Source organism: Motacilla alba, chromosome 1A (genome assembly GCF_015832195.1).
Source record: "Motacilla alba alba isolate MOTALB_02 chromosome 1A, Motacilla_alba_V1.0_pri, whole genome shotgun sequence".
Lineage (NCBI taxonomy): Eukaryota > Metazoa > Chordata > Aves > Passeriformes > Motacillidae > Motacilla > Motacilla alba.
In genome coordinates, this window is record NC_052031.1 from 15,305,461 (window position 1) to 15,331,694 (window position 26,234).

Here is a 26,234-nt window from a genome sequence, read left to right on the forward strand (position 1 = left end):
CAGAGGAAGAATACAAGTTCAAAAAATGTCTTAATTTATTGTAAATTCTCCTTTCATCTGTGCCGCAATTCCAGTGTTCTGCACAATAATAAATATACATTTGTTAAAAAAAAACCAAAACAAACTTCCAGTGTCTAATCTGCCATAAAGCTTTTTAAAAGTCATAAAAATAGGTTTTAATTTTTTTTGTCATTAATACAACTGACCCTCATTTACTGCAACAATTCTGATCAAAATAAAAACTACCTACATCTACTGGGACAAAATATACATACACAGATGTAAGAACAACTAGCATGGTTATACACAATGCCTGAGCACATAGCCAAGTGCCAGACCCTTAAAACATTCAAATTTTTTTTTCTGTCACAAAATGTCACACAGGATGTTGCATAATTTTTAAAGGAACAGCATCTTTCCTCCCTCTCCCCTTCCAAAGGCCTCCTTGATACTTTGAAAATGCATAGGAATATAATGAAACCCAGATTACAGCATACAGTTTCTCATCTTTTCCTCAACTCCTGCATTTTATTTAGCCCCATTTTCTGTTTCTTCTCTTTCACACACATTTGCACAAACAATAGCCAGTATTTTCCCAAAAAGGCTGCCATGGTGAGCAAGGAGCTCCTGAAAGCCTTGCTGGCAGAGAGCAGGCACAGGCACACCATCGTCATCCTCGGAATCACATATTCCCACCGTGGGAGCCACCAGCTGAGCTCTGCCTCACACTGCTGGATGCAAACTCACATCTTACTTTTCCTCTTTCTGTAAACATTGCAGGAAGGTGAAGACAGCAGACAGGTCATACTTAACTTTCCTATACCTGTGAAACCAGCACATTTTGTGGGAAACATGAAACCTTAAACCTGCCATGAGCTTTCTGAAATATCAAGAAGGCCAAGCCTTTGTCAAAGAATTGGGCAGAGAAATCTGGACACCTTTTAAGTCTTGTATTTCTGCTTTGATTAGCGATGTGCTGAATCCAGTGAGCAAGAAAGAGGAAAAAAATATTGCACCTGAGGCAGAACTTGACCCATGGGAGGAGGGCCCTCTCCTTGGGACACACAGAATGCTGGTTTGTTGCAGAACCATACAATCACATCAATTATTTTCTTGTTCTTACTAAGGAAAACACTGATTTGACTTCTTCCAGACAAGGACTGTGTTGAAAAAAAAAATACATGTAGTCCTGAAGTTCAGTTCCTGAACACTACAATGCACTTGTGAGAAGAGATCAAAATACTAAAAAATGAAAAAAAGAAATTTTTGTGGGTTTTAGAAGAGGTTATGAGAAAAACATACTGTGCCCTCAAAGTGTTCCAAAATCTGTTAACAAAACTTATAAATTATAGTCATGGACTTTGATGTAATCTTTACTGTATTACTTTGAAAACTGCATTGTGTCTGAATGTGGCTTCCATGCAAACCTCAGTTACTTATCAAACGCCAAATTCAAGTAAAACTGTGCAATGTTCATATAAAAAATATCAAAACATCTTTTTAAATTGATTTCCTATTATCAAATTAAGAAGATCAGTATAAATGTAAAATATACAAAGGAACTTTTTCTTTAGCAACACCATACAAAATATATAAAAGTATCTACACTTTTTATATATATATATAAAGGATTTATTTTCTTAAGACGACGTGTCCGTAGAGGGGTGGACAGAGATGCTGGCATAGAAACCAAAGGACACTTGTTGCAATATTGCTCCCTAGAGCTCAGCAACCTCAAGGGTTCATGCTGTAGCCATCAAAACTCCACAAGAGACACCTCCTAGTGCTTGTCTTCAGGCTTATTGTAGGTCCACTAGGAAGCAATGTTCTTCCTTGGTTCTCCCCTGTAACAAGCAAGCCCTGCAGCACTGCCTGCACCGTGCACAGGTATCTGTCCATCACAGTGCACCCCTGTTTCTGTTGCCGTGTTTGCAGCGCGGGTTCCTGTGGGAGGAGTGTACCACACAGAGCCCTTATTGCCAGAGGGCACTATGTCAGTGCTGGGAGCAGTCAGGATTCTGCCAGAAGGTGAAACCATGTGGGAATGGATGCCCACTTCATCCTCCTCACTGTGGGGCCGCTCTGATGAAGTCCGAGGCGGGCAGCACGGCGAGGAGGCGGAACCGTGCAGAGGCGATCACAATTTCCTGATGGTTCAAATTGAAGTTTCATTACTGCCTCTGTTAGTGAGAAGAAGTGATGGTGCAGGCTTAGGGTTAAACAGGCACAGGCAAACCACTCCACCCAAACCCACCTAATCGTTTTTAGTAAGGGCTCATGCTCTGTGAAGTTACCACGCCTTGCCAATCCAATGCTTGCAAGGGAGATGCTGTCCTGGAGGGGAAGACCAGCTGGGAGAAACAATTCCAGGTAGTACACAACAGAAATGCTTTAGAAGGAGCTCTACAGAGGGCTTGTATTTGTCTAATGCTTTGCTGAGGATACAAGGTTCACACACAGATCTTACAAGCTGCTAGAAACCTGGTGTATCAGATGGATTCATGCAATCTGCTGCCAACAGCAGAGCTTTCCATTAGGCCAAAGCTCGGGAGATAACACAGTTGCTTAGTACAAGCTGGTGAGTTATTCTCCAGTCATGACTGTGTTACCTGCTAGCAGCTTATTCAGTTATGGCTTATTCAAAATGTCCATGTTTCCTGGCTAACTAGGATCTATTTCATCAGCCAACTCCCAGCAGCCAAAAGATGTACTTTTAGAGTGAGGTGGGAATGGTCTGTGCACCAGACAACAGGGGTATTTAAAGCCTGGTGGGACAGTGCCAGAGTTAAAGCTGGGTGAGAAATTTTTTCTTGGTTTGGTGGAAGATTAAGACTATTATTCATGTTAATAAAAAATGAGACTATATGCATAAAATGCCTGCAGAGGCTTTACATATGGCTGTTGTCATAATTTGAAATGCAAGAATTATGATGAGTAATGAGGTTCCTAGGAATTCCCTTTGGCTGAGAGCTTGCTCAGCCTTTTGTTTATATTTGATTTAGTTTACAGTGGTAAATTCACACACTGATTGCCATGCAGCAAGTGGGAATTACATGCCTGGTAATTTAGGATCAGTAGCTTGGTTTTCTCTCCAGCCTTGGGGTCTCCTGCCTCAGCCATTGTTTTCCTCTGCCCAGATGGATGCTCACACCCTGCCCCCCACAGCCTGGTGCCTTTCCCCACACAATCCCAGCAGGGTGGCAGGGCAGAATAAGGCTGCTCCTGTCCAAGTGTGCCAGTACCACATCAGCCTGCCAGTTCAGAGCATGCCAGGGTGACCCAGTAGCAGGCGTCTGTCACAGCACCTTGCCCATCACACCTGTTTTGGGCCTTCTCATGACTGAAACCCATGGTATGGGCAAACCATCAAGACAGTCACTGGTGAAGGACTCTGGCCAGTCACCAGAAGAAAGTTTTGTTCATGTGTGAGTCTGGGGTTGGAAGGTGAAGGGTGAGACCATAGGAGGTCAGCCAGGGCATCCCGATGTGGCACTTACTCTGAGTCAGAGGTGTCAGCATGTCCTGTTCCCACGTGGAGGCTCATGGCCATGCCATTGAGCTGGTCTCGAGACTGCTCCCTCCGAACATTTTTCACTGTTACCCCTGAGTCCGAAGGAGAGCGGACCCCCTCATTTGTCCCTAGGGAAGTAGTCCTGGATGAGACTGTGCTCTGATTGTAATCGGACAGCTTTTCCCGCAAACGATTCTTCATGTTCTTATCCACCAGTGGGGGAGGGTAGGTAACTTTATTTTTTAAGATGCCTGTGAAGGAAAAGAGGGAATAATAAAATTTTTTAAGTGTATCAGTAATTTAAAGTACATGTGAGATGTTACAGTCTCTATTTCTTACTAAGACTTCTAGTTTGGCATTTCATTCATAACCAACAGATTAGACTACAACAACTACCTACTAGCTTCCCATGGTGTATCTGGCTACACAGGTTGGAGCCATTTGGAAAGTATTTTTCCCTGACAGAGCTACCTTTTAAACTAATTAATACTTGTTAACCCCCCAGTCTCCCAATCCAACTGTGAGGCTGGGTTGGCCGTGCTACCTTTCCTCTGTTCCGGCTGCTGGTTATTCTGGTGGGCCAGAGGTCTGTTCTCCTTCTGCTGCCCTTCGTTCTCCTTGTCCTGGGGTGCTTCATTGCTGTGGTTCACCTGGTTCTCCCTGTGAAGCTCTACGTTGACCTTGGTCTCTACTTTGAGTTTTTGTTTCCTACCCGGGTCCTCGCCGTCACTGGTTGTTACGCACTCTGTGGGCCAATAGGGTTTCACATGATTGAGAAGGGTATCAACTGCAATGCAAAAAAACACTAGCTCAAAAAACACTTTTGATATATTCTCTCAACCACTGCCTGGCCTCTGTGGCTGGAGAGGGAGTGTGTATCAAACCAGAGCAATCAGTTGGTCCTTGCTGGACTGCACTGCCCTCGGGCTGCATTAAATCCCCAAAAATCACCTGGTAGGATGGCAGGGTGTCCAAACCCTTCCGAGAGTGAGGTTGCTAGCTCGATTATGGAGAAGTGTGAGGCAAACTTGCCCTCTCAGCTCTCCAGGGTCAGAGATCCCTCCTTGGGGAGGTTAGTTTCTGAATGCTGAGGGCACCCCAGGCACCCTGTGCTGTATCTATGAAGAGCCACAGCACACAGCCTGGATGTTTGTCATTCAAAGTTGCCTTTCATTAGGAAAGGATCAACTAGGTTTAGAAGTGCCTGCACCCTGACACACAGAAATTATATTAATGGTCAATGACTGCCAACTCTTTAGGGCCAGGACCTCCCCAACATCAATGCCTTTATTGCATGAGGAGAGGCAGGCATTTCTTCCCCCTGCCCTCAAAACAAGTGGCCTCTTTCTCCTCTTTTTCATAGGAGATTTTGCTGGCTTGGTAGTGCCATGTCCAAGAGCTGTGGGGACCTGCCTCCAAAGCTGCCTGCCTTAAGGCATTCAGCACTCTGTGCAATTCCATGTGATTCTGTACTCAGTCACCCCTGTGAACAAGCCTTTGGAAGAAGAAAGGTCTCTAAGCTGGAAACAACAAGGATCTCTACAGAAGCAAGGCACAGAGGTAGAGATGCTGCCTCAGTCACATGGGAGCATGGCAAATTTATCCCAGCTAATTTAAAGCGATTTTAGAGCACCACTGCCCTCCCTTCGCACTGGGGGTACCTTTGGGTGTGCTGTGGAGTGGGCCATGTTCGTTGTTTTTGGAAGTAGATGTGTTCCACTTGTTCTCTGTCTCCAGTCCATCCTCCTCGCTGTCCGATGAATGGGAAGAGGCGTAAGAACTGCTGTGCTCATCGAGGGACAGCTCGCTGTCAGAGTCTGAATCATGCTCTGCAAATGTGGATGGGGAAACACAGAGGTGAAATGTAAATAGGAGCTGAACAAATCCACCTGACAAAGGCACAAGGATAAAGGAAAGGCAGGCATTGGTCCAGGCCATGACAGGAATGAGCTCTTACATCTGTAAGTGTATATAGGATAAATTCAGAAGGACTGCAGCACAACCACTGGGAAGCACAACCACTCAGCTCAGCTAGTGGGCAGGACCTTTTACATGTACAGGATGTGCAGAAGAGAGTGGGAACATATTTTTCCCTATTTAACACGCAGAACAGTAACTCTATCGGATCTCAATACACACAAGCAAAACAAGATATCTAGAAATACCAAGAATCTGAAATGAACTTAACTTAAAAACTGCTACAAGAAAACAAAACTGAATGTCACGACCAAAATGAAAGGAAATCAGACAAAAGGTGCTTCTCATTATTGTACAAACCACAGAACAGTAAAGGAAAATATTGCCTCAAGGTCTCAAACATTAAAATTTCTCAGACTAAAAATCAAGAAAGAAAATCCCTTTCTTTCTCACAATCAATTTGTGAGAAAGAAAGGGGATTCCATAAACTGTCAATAGTTGTGACAGCATTAGATAAAAATTAAACCATCACAAGCAGCAGATATACGATACTTTCATTCCAGGATTTCCTTGTAAGGCAGCCACTGCACAGCTTGTTTTGCCAATAGCATAATGATGCCATCTAATTATTCCAACTATTCTTCCTGTTACAGAAGACTTCAAAGAAAGTGAGGAGAAGAAGGTGCACAAATGGGTCAAAGCATTTAGAAGTTATTCTTACCATTGGATTTGGATGGATTCCTATGAAAAATGGAGGAATCTGCTTCAGTCTGACCAGCCCTTGCTTGACTTGAGGATCCACTGAGTTTATGAGCAGTCTCATCCCTTTGAGAAGAAAAACAGAGGACAACCTTCTTGGTCACTTTACTTTGTTGTTTTTAACAACAAGGCAGACATGCAGACAGCTGCCGCTGCACAGTCGCTTTATGTTGAGACAGAGGTTATCCTGATGTAGCTATCTGCCTTGTGCCACATGAATCACACTCTGAAAAAGCCCAAAGCTAATGAGCTAAACTGCTCCTTGAGACACAGCTGAATTATAACAGTCCATATAGGTGACATCACTCTTAGGTTAACCACTGTGCTGCTGGAACCCTGCCCCAAAGACACATGCAACAGAAAATGCACCAAAGACAATGACAGTCACATGAAACAGAACTGTTAGGACATCAACCAAGCAGCATTTGAACCAGAGCTCTGGTTCCCACAAGAGCAATAAAAAAGGGAAAGGCAAGCACCTGAAAGCCATGCACCTGCCACCGGATTACCTGAGAATATAAGCAAGGTAGCTATTGTGGCTCTTGGCTGACCTGACGGTGCTTTCTAGGGAGACAGTGGATTCCCCCATAGTTGTGCGATACATGTTTGGCTCTTCTATGTATGTGTTGTTACAGTTCAGAGATCGCTGAAAGGGACAAAAAAAGACATAAAGCCATAGTCAATGATCCTTCCAGAAGCTCATGTTACCCACAAATGTATTAAGTTTCAAAGAACCAAATTGGGCTTTGATGCCAGGGAAAAGAATTATTTTCTCATGAAAGTTTAAATTAAAATAATAATAAAAACTTTTGAGAGAAGCCATCAGTAGTCTTTGTACAAGTCACTGAAAGCAATCATTCAGTTCACTTAATTACAGATAAGCCACCTGTAAGTTTATTTTAGGTAACTTCTGCCAGCAAGAGGATGTTTTTTTCTCCCAATGCTTTTTTTCTTACTGTTAACAATGTAGCTCTTGTTGCAGTAGAATCATCTGGAAGAGGTTTCTTTCCAGTTAAAGTGTTCTTCAAGTGCTTTCTCACTTCTTTGTTAAATACGCAGTGAAAGAAGAAAATGAACAGCCCCTGGATAATTTTAGAGAGAGGAAAATGTAAATGCTTCACTACCACCATATTGCAAATATAGATATTAGAGAACACTCATTTTGAAACAACCCCTGAATTCTAGTGTGTAGTCCATGACGGTGTATTTCAAAAGCAGTAACTATTTTCTTTCTTGACTGAAATGGCATTGACTGATCTCCTAGCACTTCTTCATAATTTGATTCCAAGTTCAAATGTGCATTAAAGGCCCGGGAAAATATACAAAAATATGCATTTCTCCAGAATTTACAGAGCAGAGCTTGATTTGGGAAGAAATCCAAAGGGAACCTCAATGTCCCACTGGAAAACATTGCAGAGATTTTAGAATTTGGGATTTTGGAGCTTTTACACGGATGATGAGAAAAATCAATAGCAGCACATGAAAAACATCACAGCCTTTAGTGAAAGCCTCTGGAAATAGGCAACTTCTGTGAAAGAAGCCCTTAATACTGTGTCTAAGAGAATTTTAGAAAGCCTTGTGAGATGCGAAGAGGTACTGGGAGCAGAGAGGTTCCAACTTCTGTCGCCTAAGGTCCTTGGTTAAGCCATACCTCTGGTGGGAAAATCAGTGAAGTCCCCAGGGCTGGGCAGTTGGTGGCTGCCAGGAACACACATTAACAGCTTTTGCTGGGGGCAGGGCACACACATGTGTGTGCCTTCAGATGTACTTGCTCTGAGGGAATTAATGCAGCTGCCAAATTGTTATCAACTTTGGTTGGACACACAGTATAGAAAAGTCAATACTCATGAAGTTGCAGCTGTACCAACATCATAAGAAGCCTGAATTTCATGATTTCAGCCAAAGCAATTGACTTAGAGTAACTTTAAACTTCAAGCTCACTTTCTTAACATTCAATCAAATGTGATCTTAGCTGGCACTAGCACTTTGGGATTATTCATTAATAAAATTCACATAAATGTCTCTTTAAAAACATAAGTTCAAAGAAGGCAGTGATGTGAAATGCCACATACCACTATGCCTCTCTGGGCAAGTTTGGAGAATTCCAGCTGCCGACCTTCATCCCTTTCATCAGGTTTATGTTTAATTTACTTTTATTTTAGATTTGTGGAAGCCTGGTTTTATAGCCTGAGTGGGTGCATTTACTACAGAGCACACTAGTTGCAGTGGCAAAATAGCCTTGCTCCAGGCTGACCCATCTGCTGTGCTTCCAGGGCACTGACAGCGGTCTCCAAAGGAGACCCATCAGACTTTGTTTTCTCTGTGGCTGCAAGCTGTGGCTGTTGTGCTGCAGCTGTGTCCTGCAGTAGCTGTTTTAGTACTGCAGGTACCTGCTAGGGCAGTTACTGTCATCCTTGGTCACATTCAAATTGTGACCACATGAAGCTCTGTCATTACTTCCATGCCAGGCCTCCTACAAAAAACTATTCTCTGCTTCTTTAATCAACAATTGTGTAAACTGGGACAGGCAACCCAGGAAACCCATAATAGAACCCATACTGTATTTGAAAATCCTTATTTGTCTAATTTCTTTAAGCAGAAACTTAATTTGTGAAAGCCTTGAACTTGGAGCCACTGACTCTGGGTGAAATATAGCAGTCTCTCATTTGTGATAGCAACAGGATGACTTAAGAATGAGCACACAGGACACAGTAACAAAGAATTTGTCTCTAGAATGAAAGAGGTATACCTGCCTACTGTCACAGGTTACTATGGTAGTGCACTTACCTTGAGAATGACTAACAGTGAGAGACATAATTACTCAAAATTATAGTTTTGGTGAAAAGAAATCTCTCCTTCAGAAGAGAAAGCAAAAATTGCTTTGAGATCTCTGTTTTTCTCAAGTTAGCTCATGCTGAGCAGGTTTATGGGTGTGGAAGTGGATCTCACCAAGGTCTACCACAGACAAGATGCTACCCGACTTACCTGCAGGCAGCTGAAAATGGCAAAGAGATAGTGAAATGTCATGACGTCGCTGTTGACTGCCATGAGCCCCAGCAGCCACGTGGCGCTGATAAGCAGCAGGAGCAGGAACGCTGTCCGCAGCACAGGGCTGTAGAGGAAATACAGATGGATGTGTGCAGTGTGATGGGATACAAGAGAACAGCCCAACTTCTCCCCATGGATGGTGTTATGTGCCCAACAACTTGGCAACTGGAAAAGCCCTTTGGGAAAATTAGGGCAGTGTTCACCAACTCCCAGTTTCCACAACTTTCCAACTCTCTCACAGCAACCCTCCACAGCTTAGCATGTTCATGTTAAAAAAGTGATTTCTTTCAAGTTAGTTTCCAAGAGTTACTTCAAACAAATCTGACTGTTTTACAAGCCCATGCTGTTCAGCCTTGATGACTCTGAGGAACATGTCTGGGCAGTACATGGCCATGTCCATCTCATTTCAGTTTGTCACCTTCACTCTCACATTCCTTCCCAATGTTACCACACAAAGTTTTGGATTGAGGGTACTCAGGGAAATTTTGTTTGCTTAAAAATACAATTTCCACAGACACTTTCAAAAGACATAAACAAATCTAGTGGCAAAAGTTTTATATTATGAGTAAAATTGCTGCCATTAGGTAGCAGTTTTACTGCTTGGTTTAGGGAGATTTAGACCTCATCCTCAACACCCAGACACTATTGGGGTCAGGGTTCAGAATGCACAAAGCTGACAGCTGCATGGAAACTGGGGCTGGAAAGGGCATGCCAAGGGGAGCATGGCACTGCACCAACATTGCTCCTTTCACACTGCTATTAACTGGGCCACCCATGTTGCCAGGGAGATCACCCTCAGATTCTAGTTTTCATTAAACTCAGTGTTAGGGTTAGGGTTCAGAGAACCACAAAGTCTAGCTCCAGGGACACCAGGGGTGGAAAAGCCATGCCAATGTGTACACAGTACCCTACAGCCAGAGCTGAAAAACAAAAATGAAAAGCCGCCATTTGAAATCTCATACAGCTACCTCGTTGGAAAAAAAACCCCAAAACCCAAAGGGCTGTACTGCCACTAGCTAATCACATTTGAGTTCACAGGTAAATTCTGAGCTTTGGGCAAAACAGATGTTAATGAGAACAGGCTGTCACAGCAGCTCAGGAAGGTGGCAGGCTGCAACTTGCAATGCTGCTCATCCCACTGAGCGTGGGATGGAGGGAGGCTGGCCCTCAGCATGGGAATGTTGGTGGGTCTCTGCCATGACACAGCTAGTAACCCAGGCACTCAGAGGGGAGACCCTTCTGAGCCATGGACAAGCACAGGGAGACCCAGAATGATGTCTGTCTGGGCATGCCATGGACAGAGGTGAAGTGACAGTGTGGAAGAGACTATAATGAAAGATCTGGAAGGACTGCAGTGACACTACCTGGAGGATAGATCTTTCCCTTCTCCTGCCTACACTTGGTGGTGCAGAGCACCACGGTGGAAGTTTTACAGGATCTTCAAGGGAACCCCAGGAGAGTGTGGGGTGAAGCAGCTCCAAATGCTTCTACCAACACTCTCCTCTAAAAAACCATTTTTCTTTCCTGCTCCAAAACTTGATTTTAGGAAATTCTGGCTTTTATTATTTCTGGTCAGAATGTCTACAGGTTTTTGAACTGAAACTTACATGACTCCTGTTTTTTCAAATGAGCGTTGCCTTCGTCTGCATGATGCCTTCATTGCTAGTATAAAAATGACAGTGTTTATCTGAAAGGCAAATTGAAATAACAGCATGGATTCTTTCTGTACATTTGTTAAAGCTCTATTTTCAATAACAATGCAATTTTTATCCTAAAATGGTTTGTGGCACCAAAAATATTTCTTGTTCAACTTACAGTCTCTAAATTCCAAGATTCACCTTGTTTCAAGGCAACATAGTCAAGGACATCCTGGCACTTGATCTGGATGAAACTCAGTAAGACAACCCTATGCAAAGATGCTTGAGGAAAAGAACGGCTGTCCTTGTCCAAACCAGTGTCCACCTCAGCCCAGCACCTTGTTTCAGTTGGTCAAACCAGAATTTAGGAATATTTTCCAGCAGAGCACACAGTGATAATTACTGTGAATAAACCTCCAGTCTCCACCGGTTTCCATGTCAGCTGGGATATACTAGGTTGGTGGTGCATTTGTACTTAATCACTCATAGTGAATATTAATGCTGAGAATTTGTCTCATCATCCACTTTCCAAAAACATGTAGAGTTTTACCACTGCCATTGTCCTGTTTCTAGGAATGTCTAAGTTAAAATGGTATGGAGAACTGATGCAGCTTGTCCTGCTTCTGCTGGATCTGCCACCTCCTGATACTGTTTGTACTGGGAAAGATTTTGAATGGCTGGGTCCCTGGCCATTTTCTCCAGACCAACACACTATTACAGGCTCTTCCTTCCTCCCTTCTCTGCAGCTTTCATTTCCCTAGGCTTAAGACTCCTAGTCCACTTGTTGGTCCTCCAGTGGGGGCTGTCCCACATCTCTGATGGTTTGTGACCATAACCTACGCTGCTTCTAGGTCTACTTTTTGAGACAAGGAGACCAGAACTTGCATTTGGCATTCAAGATAAGAATCAAATCATGACTATTTATATTCTGGTGTTACTTTGATGGAGAAGCTGTAAGGAAAAGTTAAACAGCAGCCCATTCTTTTAAATTCCTGGAAGTGGAAATATTTAATATTCCTTTAGGACTTCTGGATGAAGTGACTTGTTATGGCTCATTTTGTTGATTTATTTACTAATCTCACAGACCAACCCTTCAAAAATGGAACAAAGCAAATGAGAAATAGGTTTCTGGCCATACAGCCATTGCTCCACAAGCAATCTTTGCATGGGCAAGCAGCCCTCTGATTTCCAGGAGCTTAGTTCATGTCTTATATATTTAAGCAAAAGATGCAAGCTTGAGTACATTTGCTTCAAATGTAAAGAACATGGTTGCTTTGCATGACTACTGTTTGACAAAACTTAGGAGAAAAGGTAGCAGTAAAGAAGAGACAGCTCTGGATGCCAACTGCCCCTACTTACAACGACAACCATTACGATGGGCCCAGCGAAACTCCATATCAGGGTGTCATGAACAGACAGCCAGCAGAAATCAGGATTCCCATAGCCTTGTGGATCCAGACCAACAGCAAGCCCTGTGCCACAAAGTGGAGAAAAAGTAAATCAGAAAGGTGCTGCCTATAGCCAAATGTAGTTTCAAACAAACAAAATTATCATGGCAAAATTTATTCAACAGGAAATTCTGTGAAGGCAAAAATTGAAATAAAACTTTTGTAAATCAAAATCTTCCTCCTGGTTACTTCATATCAAACAATACTCTGAGTTTTGCCAACTAGAACAAAGTTCAGCTACATAAAAATGACAAAAAATGCAAGTCCCAAATTAATTCTGTTTCAGCACAGTTTTATAGTCATTCTCACGCAGTGTGAGCCTTGAGGGTGAGTGACATGTTGAGGAATTTCAATAAGCCTGTGCAGCAGAATGACATGAATCATAACTGAGAAGATGTCTATGCTATGAAAAAAAAGTGCATTCTTAACTTGCTGTCAGAAAAATAGCATCAGAGACAAAGGAACCTGGGAACTTATGGGAGTTAACTGCTTCAGGTACCTCCCCCTGCTTTTAGCGCTGTCTGAAATGGAGTTAATGCCCCAAGGCAATCGAGTTAAAACCACACCTTCTATTATTTTATTTTTCAAAACCTGGCCAATTCCAAGGGGGTCTCTGAGCCCAACATTCACCTGGTGATTTACAGTTCTGTCTGACTTGGTGACCTACACCTTGCTCACATGGTGATGGACTGGGATTTGCTTTTGACCTGCAAAATCATGCAGACATAGAATTGTTTAGGTTGGAAAAGACCTTTCACATAAGGTGTCCCCTGAGACTTCCTTTCTCTGGGCTAAACACCCCCAGCTCCCTCAGCTGCTCCTCATCAGACTTGTGTTTCAGACCCTTCACCAGCTCCTCCTGGACTTGCTCCATCACCTCAATGTCTTCCTTGTAGTGAGGGCCCCAAAACTGAACTGATTCACAGTGTGGCTTCACCAGTGCTGGTACAAGGGGATGATCACAACATCCTTTTAGTTCTCCCTGAGTTCCCTGCTTTTTCCTTCATTTTTCCCTTGGTTCCAGCAAAAGCTCCCTCTTCATCCAGGCTGGCCTTCCCCATTGGTTTGTCTTACACCACATGGGGACCACAGCTGCTCCCGTGCCTTTAGGGCTTCCTGCTTGAGGAATCTTCAGCCTTCCTGGACTCCTTTGCCCTCTGTGAGTTAGGCCTCTAAACAGACCAAAGTCAGCCCTGTGGAAGTCCAAGGTAGAAGTTCTGCTGAATCCCCACCTTCTAAGAGAATTGAAAACTATCATTTTGTATTACTGTGTCCAAGACAGTCTCCAGCCATCACATCACCCACCAGTCTCTTTCTGTTCACCATGAACAGGTCGAGTGGGGTATCTCTCTTTGCTGGCTTGCTTACTCATCAGCTGCACCAGGAAGTTCTCTTCCATACACTCCAGGAACCTCCTGCACTCTCTTCTGCTGTGTTGTATTCCCAGCAGACACCTGTTAAGTTGAAGTCCCCCACAAGAACAAGGACTAGGGATGGTGAGACTTCTCTCAGCTGCTTGTAAAATATTTGGACTCCTTTGCCCTTCATGACTGCCTCCCAAGAGACTCTGTGAGTTAGGCCTCTAAACAGACCTCTGCCTCCTCATCCTGGTTGGATGGTCTATAATACTATAATACTCTCACCATGGCATCTGTCTTGTCCCTCCTGATGATTCTTACCCATAAACACTCAACTCTTTCACCACCAACATCAAGCTCCAGACAGTCAAAACACCCCCTAACATAGGTAACCATTCCAGTGGTTTCTAACACAGACACACCTGCATCTTTGCTGCCACACGGATCTCCAAGCCATGCCTCCACTGAGATGGCAGACAGGAGTCACTAGCATGCTATCCCACAAACACTGGCATTCTGCCCTCAGTTGCCTCTAGTGAGCTTGGCTTTATCCCTTTCCCTCTTCAAACCTGGTTTAAATCTTTTAATGAGCCCTGTAGTTCCTGTGCAAAGATCCTTTCCCCCCTTTGAGACAGGCGTACCCAGAGATCTTCCTTGTTCAGTACACAGAAACTGATCCCTGTGAGGCCTGTGGCCAGTGGCATATGGCAGGTGGCTGCAGCATGTTGTCTGGGCACGGGGGCACCTGCTGCCATGAGCGTATGTCCTGTGTCCAGAGGCGGCCAAGGCTGACGGCAGTGCTGCTCTCTGCAAGGAGGGCTCGTCTGCACTTAGAGTCATCTTTTTCTGAATTGAAGCATGCATGCTTTGATGAAAGGACACTGAGAAAGGGAAAGGTAGCTGCATTTCACCCTTGCTGCTTAGAACTGGCCCACAGCCAATATTCACATCTGGTACAGGCCTATGGTCTATGAAAACTAAACTGGCTATTTGGCAAAGCAGTGGATATTGGATCTGTTTTCACTGAAATGTGGAATGAGATAGGACTAGTCTCTCTTCCTGCTCCAATTGGCCCTTCCACCACCCCCTTCAGCAGTTGCCATCCAGAAAGAATTAGCCATAAATGATTAAGGGACCATAAAGTATTTTATACAGATGTAATTCTGTGGATACAGTCTGTTTCCCAGGACTGGATTTGTCCATTAATGGGACTCTGTCCCATTGGCAGACAGTTTTTTCACTCTCAAAATCCTACCCTGAAGTTCTCCATTAAACAAATGGGGAAAATTGCAGTCTTCAGGTATATGATTCAAATATTACTGCAGTCAACAACACGTGAAATAACACTTTACTGAAAGGCAGAATTAAGCCAATGCAATGTAATACTGAGAAATATTTTGGCACATCAATTAAACGCTGCAGTCTGGTTGCCCTTAACAGACTGAGTGTGCAAGCTGAGTGATACCTTGCTAACATTTGCAGGAACTGGGGCTGGTCCTATGGCCAAGAGTCCTGTGGAGACCAGCACCCATCCCCAGCACACACACAGTAGTGTGCCAAGGGCTGCAGGAGAAGCATGTTTTGACCCTTCTGAGCTCTTGAGGGCTCAGCAGCCATGTGTGACTCAGGCAGCTGAGGGGCAGCCTCAACTCTCCCCTGATTAATCGCTTTGCTTAGGATTTGAAAAGTGCCAGTTTCTGGGGGATATTGGTTTTAGGGCTGCGTAAGAACCTTTTTTAACACAAGGGCTGCAGTCTCCATGGCAAAGCAGTCACTGCACACATATGTCAAGCAGTTAGTGTGCTGCCACAGAGACAGGCAGAACTGGGGGGTCCTCCTGAGTGCCAAATCCAGCCCTTTGCTCCTGTGGCAAGGAAGTCATAAAATCCCGCTCCAAGATGGATCAAACTACACTTTAAAATGAGCAAGCTTAAAGCTGATTTAAAATGTTCCACTCTCACTCCCAATGGAGGACTATTCCAGATCTTCAATTTTTTGATGGCTGTAAGCCTTCTCCCAGCTTCTCTCCTATTCTTATTCATGGCAATTTGCATTTCTCTGCCGTGATTAAATGTGGTCCTTCCCTGTTTGAGTAAACATTTTACTAAGTTTTATCCCCCTCTAAAGGCCAAGGTTCCCTTCCTCAAGTAGCTTGGCCCCATCACAGTTGCCTTAGGACCACTATGTCCCAGCTTGAAATGAATATCAGTTTGAGCATAGAAAGTAGAAAAAATAATATACAAAAAACCACTGCTACTGTAGTTTTGGGAGTTTTTTCCCCTCTCAGGATAGCTATGATGAAGATGAAATGGTATTTGTCTTTAAAATAAAAAAATCCTCTGCATGTCCCAAGACTAAAATTTCTTCCCATATCTAGACTATACCACAACTAAGAAAAATAAACAATCCTTCTCTCATAATTCAATTTAAATAATGTTTAGGATTCATGTTATGAAGATGGAACCTTTTTACTGTTTATAAATTAAAATTTATAAAAAAGCTTAATTAAAATATGTACAGTAACAAGTTATCTACAGGCAAGAAATCCTACATTGTGCTATTTATGATGAAACAATTTTCTTCTCAGATGATTTATAAGCCTGGAAGGGCAAACTAAAGGCTTAGTTTTCTTTATCCTTCATTTCACAAAATCCCCTGACTTTCTCAGTAGTAGGGATCTGACTTTTCATTTAAATAGAACTGCAAATTCAGTAAATTCAGGGATTGAATTGCAGGACACAACCTGGAAAGTTTCAAAGGTGCAAAATAGTTCCATATCACAGAGAGCAATAACTAAGTAGAAAAATGTAAAAATGGTATGCTTGTGATATTAAAATTGCGTAATACTGCTGTTGAGAAGGTCTGAATTTAGATTTCAGGAGAGAAAGTAACCTTAAGCAGAAACTCCTTTCAACAAAATTCTTCTGAAGACAATGAGTTCTGAAATTTAATTAGTTTGGTTATTTAATGATACTTCTTTTCTGCTAGAAATGATGCCAAATAGCTGATTGCACTTCAGTGTTCCTGAAAATACTGCAGTAGTCCTGTATGTACAGGTAAAAGCTACACAGGTCTGAAATGCTTCAGAAATTCAAGGACAATTTCTATTTTAAGTATCTGAAGTACGTCTAAAATGGCAGAGCCTTCTGGGCTGTGCTTTCTACCATAAACTGATAGAAGTAGAAATTATTAGGCACAAATTATATGGAAAAACTTATCAGCTCCCTGAAGAGAGAATAACCTATACCAGCCTACGCTGTGATTTTGTATTATACTTTCTTAAAACACACAGAAAAAAAGAACAAGTATGTATTTTTAAATCTAACTTGTTCCACAATATTTTTGCAAGTGTGCATGAGTGATAGCTATTTGTTTGATCTCAGAGACATCTAAACCTCTGCCATTGCTGACAGTATGATATTATCTGTAAAAATAAAACTAACTGGAAAAAAGTTAACTGCCTGCCTATGATGTGATTTCCCATATGGCAACAGATACATGCTGAAACAGTTGAACCAAAAATCCCCACTCCAACTGTTCCATGAAGCAGAGTTCCTGAGGAGCTGTCTGCCTGAATTAACACAGCGCCGTGTGCTCAGGGTAACACTGGAAATGTCTGTGGCAAAAATAGGCACAGTGAGGGCGGAGATGGATGTGCTCCAGTATATCACTCTGGACTGGTTTAAAAGATTACTGCCTCCAGATTTTCATTACTTTTCCTCAGCTGAAAGTTACAGCCTTTGTATCTGAAATTAAGTAAAAGGCAGCTTGAGTATTCCCAGCTTGGTTTTATGCCAAATAAAACAGAGCCATTGAAATTCCCTTCAGAAGTATTTACTGGTGGTTGACAGTAGGCAGTGGGAATGTCCAGTGAAGGGCAGTAATGTCCTGTGGGCAGGCAGCATTGCTTCTGAAGCCACTGCAGTTACCTCAGAGACCGTGTGTCCATATCTGGAGGTACCAGCACAGGGAAGGAAAATTTCTGAAAGCTACTGGCAAAGTTGTCCAAATAAAAATACTATTATTCCTAAGCAATGTTATCAAGTCCTGGTTTAATCTGTGCAATTATGTTTCTGTTACTGGACAACCATCAGTATCACTTCAGCTAGGGCAATAAACATTTGGTACACAGATCTGCCAAAATCAGGCTGACTTCTGCTGGTTGTGGTTTGGTGCTGCCCTGGTTCAGGAAAACACCCATAGCTGTCTGGCATGGGCTAACTTCCCTGAACGTGGCCAGTGATGATGGCAGGGAAACGAAGCTTTTTTGGGGTGCCTGAGGGTACCTGTTATGATGGCAGGAATGCCCCAGCCAACAACGTAGTAGAACCGCATGTGCCCGAAGTTGATGTTCCTCACTTCAGTCAGCATCCGGTAGATGTGGAGCTGCTCCACAAACATCCATGCGAAGGTGCTCATGTAGAAATAATGCAGGAGGATGGCAATCACAGTACACACAAACTGCAAAAGGGAAAGGGCAGGGAAATTAGAATTGCTCTTCTGAATCACAAACCGGTGAGTCACTCGTTCCCCCCGCGTAGCTAATGGCAAGTGTAATAAAAAGATTTTGGCAGAACAAATATACTGCCTTTAATTAAATTTTTCAGAGTTTAAGAAGAGCTGCTCATACCGTGAGAGATTTTGCTTTTTTAAAGTGAAGTGGATCGCTAAGCTTTGTCAGGTTGAGAACAGCAAAAATTAAGGGCCTGCTGAAACCAGAGACCAGGTCCACAGTGAGACTAAAAGTAACAGCTAAAATGGGCACACTGGTACTTGAAGTCATCTTTGTGATCAAACAGCCACCTTGAAACCTATGACCTTCAGATACTTGCCCTTCTGTAATATCTGCTAACCAATTTTCTCTCCCAACTTAACAGTTTGATGAGTGAAAACAAGAATGACCATATGCATCTGACACCTGAATTGTAATCTTGCTATTAACCTTCTCCTTTCAGAAGCCAAACAAAGGATTTTGCCAAGGATCTGTTGATAAGCTTGAATTAAGACAACTTTGTGCAACCATTCAGTTTTTGTTCAAAAATGTTTTACATTGTGTTTTGAAACCTTTTGCTCCTGTGCAGCACTGACCCTGCTTTCAGACTTTGGCATGACTTTTTAGTGGTTTTTCATGGTGTAATGCTCAGAAATGTACATTTCCCTGTTTAATGTACATTTAACCTCTTTGCTGAGCAAAAGAATCATGCAAAGACTGCCAACGTTCTGGATTCACTTACTACCTCAGCGTTATTATAACATCATGTGTTATTGAAATTGTGGCTCACTAAATAAACCATTTTTCTTCCCTCTATGTAAGTAGTGCTTTTCTTGTTTTAATTCTCACATGCTTATGAGTAGAGTGCTGCCCTGAACATTACCTTTTCCAGGTAAGAAAAAAGAAAGAAAATAAATCACTTTCTATCAATAGTCCAGGGAAAGATTAAAACCTCACCCAGAAATGTGACTGTTAATTTACAGAAACCCATAAAAGCCAGGCTGGGTGCCAAGCAGCACAGCATTATTTGTGCTCCAGCATTCTTTACCTCTTTATGTTCATCAGTGCATGACTCGTTAGACAACTCTCATTCCATACAGACAGATGAATAATTGTCTCAAGCAGACATGGCTTACAGCCCTCCTACCTTCTCAAATTGACTGGGTAGGCTGTAAGGAGAAGCTTTCTGCTGTATGAAATACATTCTACAAATGAAAGATCTTTGTAAATGGTTTAAAGGGTGTTTCACTGAGTCCTGGTAACACTACAGGACATGATCACACCATGAGCCCCAAAGCATGGAAATAAGAAGGAGTAAAAGAGAACAATCTCACCAAGTACAACCATTAGGGTTTGTGGTATTGATGTAATGAAGTGTTTTACTACTTTTATAAACCTCTGCTTGGTGCTTCATGATACTATGAAAGGAATCTGGAAATGAGGAGCCATCATTTACTGCATAATTTTTGGTAAAATTCTGTATGTGGACTTGGCCCTCAACTCCTCAGTAGATATGTTGGAGAACTGAAAGAGTATAAACTACTCCTTGGTAGTGAAATGCAGTGAAAAATGAGTGGTGTGCTCAGCAAGGCATGGGAAAGGTCAAGTTACACAGATTGCTGTGTATCAATTGGCAAGGTGAGCTCCTTTCAGCAAAGTTATTTTAGTATGTAAACATTTATATAATGAAACAAAGACAACACAAGTTCACACATGACATGAGACCATATCCCAGAGGGCAGGTCACTGCAGAAGATCTCACCACAGCAGCAGATAAAGGACCTGAGTTCCTGGTAAAGGGGAATATTGCTATACAGATTTGGAAGTTATGCAACCAGCTGGAAAGCTTTATTCAGTTTAGCATTCACAGTTTTTTAAAAGGTAAAGTGGGAGAAGAAGCCCAGAAAAAAACCCAACAGACTAACCCGAATCTTAGAAATTGAATAATTTCAGCAGCTTAGTTTTATACAGTTTTCCAAAAGAAATACTATTAAACAGAGGTTTCCAGGCAAGACAATTTTTATAAGACAGGTCTCTCAAATTTATTAGGAAAAGTTCTTGTCAGCACTCAGTTACTGGAAGCTGAAATTAGTCAAGGTTAGATACTTTTTAAAATGCATGTTATAGCTCAAGTGGATATTAGAAGCCAGAGTGACAGTGTAGGATTAAGTTATACAGCAAATGAGGCTATGTGTTTAGGCACCACAGTGTCACTACCACGATGGTGATGATATTCATTGAATGTAGGCATTGTCTCCTATTTCTACTGCTTGGACAATGTGAAATCAGCATGATTTTTTTATTGCTGTTGTTTTGTTTTGATCTCAACACTGTACTTCCCTCTCAAAAATTAGATTGGAACATGTACATTAATGGATTTCTAGAAGATAAATTTTCTTCACAGTGTTCAGATAATCCCTAAAGTAACATTTAGAATATTTTTCCTATCTATTAAGGACATACATTTTATTGCATGTTATCCCTCATCTGTGTCCAGCCTGTTTGGCACAGCTGTGGAGCCTGGCAGTGCTGGAGGCCTTGTCTGTCCACTACCTGTCTGAATGGCAGCCATGGCTTTTGGGATGGGTGCTACTAAGAAACAGCAGCAAGACTACATATAATGCCACGTGGTTAAGAGAGCAATGAGGTCTTAAGTACAGAACACACTTCATATGTGGTTTATATCTATCTCACACTCAATCTATTCATAACTTGCATTTCTTGACATGCACAATGCTGGAGATCCTTGCACTAAGCTTTGTCAACAGGTATGATGGGCTGAAGCCAACAACCACTGTGTCTGGAAGGAAAGCAAACTGACAGGTCTCCTACTGAATCTTGGATGTAGCAAGCTGTCCCATGCCTGGCAGGTGGCTTGTCCAGAATGGCCAGGGGGTGTACAATGTTCATATTAGCACCTGACCAGCACCACATCACTGACAACTTGTGAGTCAACACCAGGAGCCATTTGGGCTTGGGAGGTACCTGCTGCAGGAGAAACTGCAGAGCCTTCTACTGAACAGGCAAAGCAAGACAGAAAACACACTGATGAAAAGGAAAGAAAAAAACAGTATTTAAGGTTCAGTTCCTGGGATAAACCTTCAACAGGGCTGCTGTCATATATTCTCTGAAAATAAGATATAGTCCTATTGCCTGCCATTACTATTAATGTTATGAACCACACATGAATATACTAAAAATCTGATGTTTTTCAAGTAAGTGTTGAAGCCAAAAAAAGAGGAGACAGTGAAACAGATGGGAGGAGGTAAAAGCTGCAATATGAACCCCCTGATTTAAAGCTCGAGAACAACTCCAGCAATGAACACAGAGTAAGTCTTACCGGGTTTTCAGTCTGGTTGATTCCAATAAGAAAGACAAGCTCAGAAAAGAACAGGGCAGCCACCAGGTTTTTGTGGATACTGTGCAAGTTGGAACGCAGTGTGCGGATCAGGACCAGTAAAATGAAGGTGATCAGCAAAGCCGCCAGCGAGATGGACACGGTTGTGTAAGTGACGATCTTCAGAGGAAGCACCTCCCCGTTCTGTAAAAAGACAGATTGACAGGAACTCTGGGGGTTTTCCCTTCCTTTTCCTCCAATCAAATCTACTACTCAGAGTGCCAATGTTTTCATTATATGGAGCCAACATACAGATTTACTTAGGGACCAACAGTAGTAGGTGATGCCACCTCTTTAGCTGCTAAACATGTTGAGCGGGTATGGGGAGCGTTCAGAGGATGCACCAACCAGGTAAGAAGGTCCTTTCAGCAAACCCAGTGGCAGGTGCTGCCAGGCATGGGCAACACACTCCTGACACTGGGACTGATCTGCTGACAATGCCCTGCACAAAGCTCAAGCTCTGAGCCAAAGCCCTTGAAAACCAAAGTCTCCAAAAATCACGAGCCTGACATCACCCACCTCTCGTTTAGAAATATCCATCAGGACAGCAAAGCTGGTTATGTGGTTGCACTGGCAAGCGATATGGCTGTGGTTTCTGGAGAACAGCTCACACCCACGGGAGGACCAGGCACCTGTCCCACCGATCCTGTGGGGAAAAAAGGCATTTCTGAGCACCATCCTCCAATGTCCCCTCACCTTCCACTGCCCTCTGTGGCAGCTTGTGCTGCACAACCAGAGAGGACTGCAAGTACTAGGACAGAATTATCTATAGCTGTCACCTGCCTGAAAGAGTATCATCAAACTGAAAAGGCCTTCAGTTGAACTAGTTTCTGATAAGACAGCTGGCCAGATTTTGTGAGTTTATAACAGTCTGGTTTGGGTTTAAAAAAAAAAACAACTTTGCTTTAGGGTCAGTGACCACGCAATATGGGATAGAGGTATGGGAAAGAGATTGCACCAAACAAAATATCTGTAACCAAGGTAAATAGTACCAAAACCACAGAGGGACACGTGTTTTTGAGTCATGTGAAATATGTTTCAGCAATAATATGATACCATTATACAGTTCCTCTGAAAAGTACACAAGAAAAGGTTAAAACCTTCTCTAATAAATAATATTTCATACCAGGAGATCTCTTATATTAACAATGGGGAGGAACTGCTTCCTTAAAATTCTTCCCTGGGCAGTTATGGTTAACTCCACTGACTTCAGAAATTATTTTGTATCAATATTAATTATTCTATTCTGAAGTTAATGAGTAATAAAAATAGCCTTGCAGTTACTGAAAGATTTTTCAATTAGATATGACAAGACCTCTTTTTCATTCAGCAATAAAATATTTGTTAAATTTTAATATCACTTCCTCTCAAAAAGTACTCTCTTTCTAAAAGCTCTTTCATTACATGCCACATAAGAGCTGCTTTTCAATTGTGGCTGTAGAAAGACGTAACACAGACAACAATGCCACTGAAGTTGCCAGCGAATAGCTAACGGATGAATCACTTTAGAGCTAATGAGGTATTCAAGCTCAAACAATGTTTAAAAATTTATGAAAAAGGACTTTCCATTCCCTCACAATCAGCAGATTGACAGAGTGCATACAAGCAAAAACACTACTTCACATGTGGGCAAATGAAGAGTTTATTACTGTGAAGATAAGAGATTTCTGTTGCATCTTCGATCCTTTAAATGATATAATCTCCTGAAGCCTTTAACTAGGAGGCACACATTCCCTAGGTTAGTTGGCTGTTGTAAAAGGCAACAGGATATTGCCTTTCAATGGATTTTTCCATAGGTTTACTAGAATTTTAGGGGTTTTAGGAAACAAGTAACAGCTATTCCCTTTCCCCTGGGCAGACCATGTCATCCTCTCACTATGTACCTGGGTTTGTAGCTGGAAATTGCAATATATATGTAATAGTTATAATATTGTGAAAGCATAATATGAATGTGGTTACCTCTCAAAACATTTTCTTTTGTTTTATCCACACTCTTGAAATATCTCCAGCAGGACTGTGCTGTTTACACAATGCCATAAAACCAATGAAACATCAGTGTATACAGTTCCAGCTCATATAATTTTTCACATTTTCAAGAAAAAGATATCTTTATCTTGAACTTTACTGAATACAAAAGACCTAAATGAACGATTCTCAGAACATCTGATCTTTTTCCTAACACTTCCCTCCTAGAGAGTCAAATACTCTCTCCTTATATTCTTCTTCTATATTACAATTGCTTTCCATAAACTGAAAAGGTCTAATGTCGCAAAAAAGGTATTTCCACTCCCTCCAATTTCTCACTAAAACAAATGAAAGCAAACCCACAATAGTTGATGAAATGAAAGTTAAGTTTCTTACCAGTGCAACTGCCTTTGCTTTGACTTTTGATTCAAAAATTTGTGATTCAGAAATTTATAATCTTTACTCCCAATTTTATCTGAAAAACCCCAGTCCTCGCTTCTACCAAAATGAAGATTTGGTTTTGTAATTTTTTGCACTGGCCCTGGTTGAGGCACCAAGGGTAGGTGCCTGTTTGCTATCTACTCTGTCCATAATCACTGGAGGGTAACAGGAGAAGATTCAGCCCATGGAAGAGCTGAATCATCCCCTGAAAATCCTGACTTAAAGACCTCAGGCAAGCCATGAATTCAGACGCTGGAGTTGGACTATGTTTGTCCAGACATATATCCATGGGCAAATAGCATGGGCAAATACAAGGAAATTGTGGGATTTATTGTTTCTGGGTGAAAATGAAACCTGCAGAAAGACATGACAGCACTGTGTTTCTTAGAAACCGCATGGCTAATCCTTTGTTTGAGGAGTTATGATAATTATTTTCATTTTTTTCAGGTTGGTGGGAAATTACTACATGGCTCTATTCCACCAAAAATCAGTTGTCAGTTGAACAGACAGACCAAGACAGGGTTTCCTGCAGAATTATCTTCCCAGGATAAGGGCAGGAGTTTTCTGCTACTCAGACAGTGTCACTCACAACCCTAAAGCAAGCAGGAGACATACGTGATGGAGTGATTCCAGAAGACACAGACAGGCTTTGTTCTCTCCTCTGTTTCCAGCATGGCATACTCCACTATGACAGGCTTTTCCACCAGGTTAGGAGGAAACTCCCCATCACTGTGAATGGCTGTGCTCACTACAGGTGTGTTGATGATGGGGCGATTTGGCAATCTGCACAAGGAGAAAAATTGCATGGTAATCTACACATCAAAATGCAAAGCTCCATTCTGCAAATAGAAGATCTCCAGTTGCTTCTGCTTGGAAAGTGAAGCAGGTGGACCAACAGCCTTCCATACAGATGTGATCCCAAAAACTGCTGGCTCTTCTGGCATAGTCATTCCCCTACAGTGTGCCAGAGGAGGACATGAGGCAGTACTGCAGTGAGAACAGCAGCACTGATGACATTTGGCCAGGATAAAAGCAGCTCTGTCTCCCCCACACATTCAGAGAGCAGAAGAAGGGATCTGAATACTTCACAAACAGGTCTGAAGTTTACCTCAAGCTCCTCCTGTCAGGATCATAGTTTTCAGGCAGGAGGTGTCCCAGGGATCGGTAAATAATGACCATGGCAACAGTGTGATGTGTCTCAATGTCTGGGTGTCGCTTCTTTCTCTTTGCAAAAGCACTCTCAGAACTGAACACATCGTTGTTCAACTTAGAGGGTATTTTCTGATTTGAAGGTTTCATTGTAGGCACTGCTATGGAATCAACACAAATATTAAATTCTTTGCATGCAGCTTCAGAGGTAAGATTTAAACTGGTAATTTTGCTTTGCCAAGATACAATAATATTAGAGTTCTTACAACTCCAGGCTTAGAGCACTCAGCATGCTTCTAATGTTATACTTGATATTTTTAATAAAATTTCAGCACAATTCATAGTTATTTAGCTGATAATCAAATAACCATTGAACAGTGAAAAGCCATTTAGTCTAGCTATAAAATAAGCAATTTCTAAGCTACAAGGTCCATAAGTATATAAGTACCCCATGCCTAACTTAAGGAGAACATTAAAACATTATGCATGCTGTTAAATTGCATGTACATTTATATATGGCAAAACTAGTATTAATGAACACACCAAATACTCACATACATTTTCTACCTGCTAATTCTGTCATTTTATGAGCTTTCTGTTTCAGAAGATTGTCTTAAAATTCCCATTCCCTTTTGTCTTACAGAAAAGATGCAAACCATAGAAGCAGATACTCTGGTTCTAAGCAAAAAGTCATAAAGCTGTACTAGCTTATTCTGTATTATTTTCAGATGAGTTACTATTTCCCCATTCAGAAGACATTCAACAATGCTACATCTATTGAACTTTGAGTTACCCTTTCTCCCTTTGCCCAAAAATCTTGTGGTGCTTTGCAGCAATCTTGGGATACTTTAGAGACAGTGGGAAGCTGGTACTCCCCCATGTATTCTTCCTTATCACCCAGCTCAAGGCTTTTCCCTTGCTGCCTAGTTCTGGTAACACCTCCCTGTACTCCCAGATTTGGATTCTCACACCACCTCCCTCCATCTCTGCAGGGGCAGGAGGAAGGCAGCTGTGGGACTGCAGGCACTGGGCAGCCATCCCATCCTGTCCTGGTGGGAACAGAGGCAGAGCATTTCTCCCGCTTTGACAGGGCTTTGAGGGGCTGCAGGCAA

At 42.3% G+C, this 26,234-nt stretch overlaps 1 protein-coding gene across 5 annotated transcripts in view; it reads right to left on the reverse strand.

Annotated features, from left to right (window-relative positions):
* Positions 1-17: 17 nt before the first annotated feature.
* CELSR1 (cadherin EGF LAG seven-pass G-type receptor 1) overlaps positions 18-26,234 on the reverse strand; it is a 164,719-nt gene continuing 138,502 nt past the window's right edge. The window contains exons 21-35 of one of the 5 annotated variants that reach the window (XM_038153112.1): positions 25,082-25,283; positions 24,589-24,756; positions 22,087-22,213; positions 21,511-21,711; positions 17,965-18,139; positions 12,232-12,344; positions 10,843-10,922; positions 9,173-9,299; positions 7,144-7,269; positions 6,697-6,833; positions 6,150-6,253; positions 5,173-5,340; positions 4,056-4,298; positions 3,498-3,762; positions 18-2,180 (exon numbers count right to left, since the gene is read on the reverse strand). In XM_038153112.1, the coding sequence (XP_038009040.1) occupies positions 2,156-2,180; positions 3,498-3,762; positions 4,056-4,298; positions 5,173-5,340; positions 6,150-6,253; positions 6,697-6,833; positions 7,144-7,269; positions 9,173-9,299; positions 10,843-10,922; positions 12,232-12,344; positions 17,965-18,139; positions 21,511-21,711; positions 22,087-22,213; positions 24,589-24,756; positions 25,082-25,283 (2,261 nt within the window). In that variant the 3' untranslated portion in view covers positions 18-2,155. The remainder of the gene's footprint in view (positions 2,181-3,497; positions 3,763-4,055; positions 4,299-5,172; positions 5,341-6,149; positions 6,254-6,696; positions 6,834-7,143; positions 7,270-9,172; positions 9,300-10,842; positions 10,923-12,231; positions 12,345-17,964; positions 18,140-21,510; positions 21,712-22,086; positions 22,214-24,588; positions 24,757-25,081; positions 25,284-26,234) is intronic. The other 4 variants (XM_038153111.1, XM_038153108.1, XM_038153110.1 and 1 more) reach the window with 4 other exon arrangements.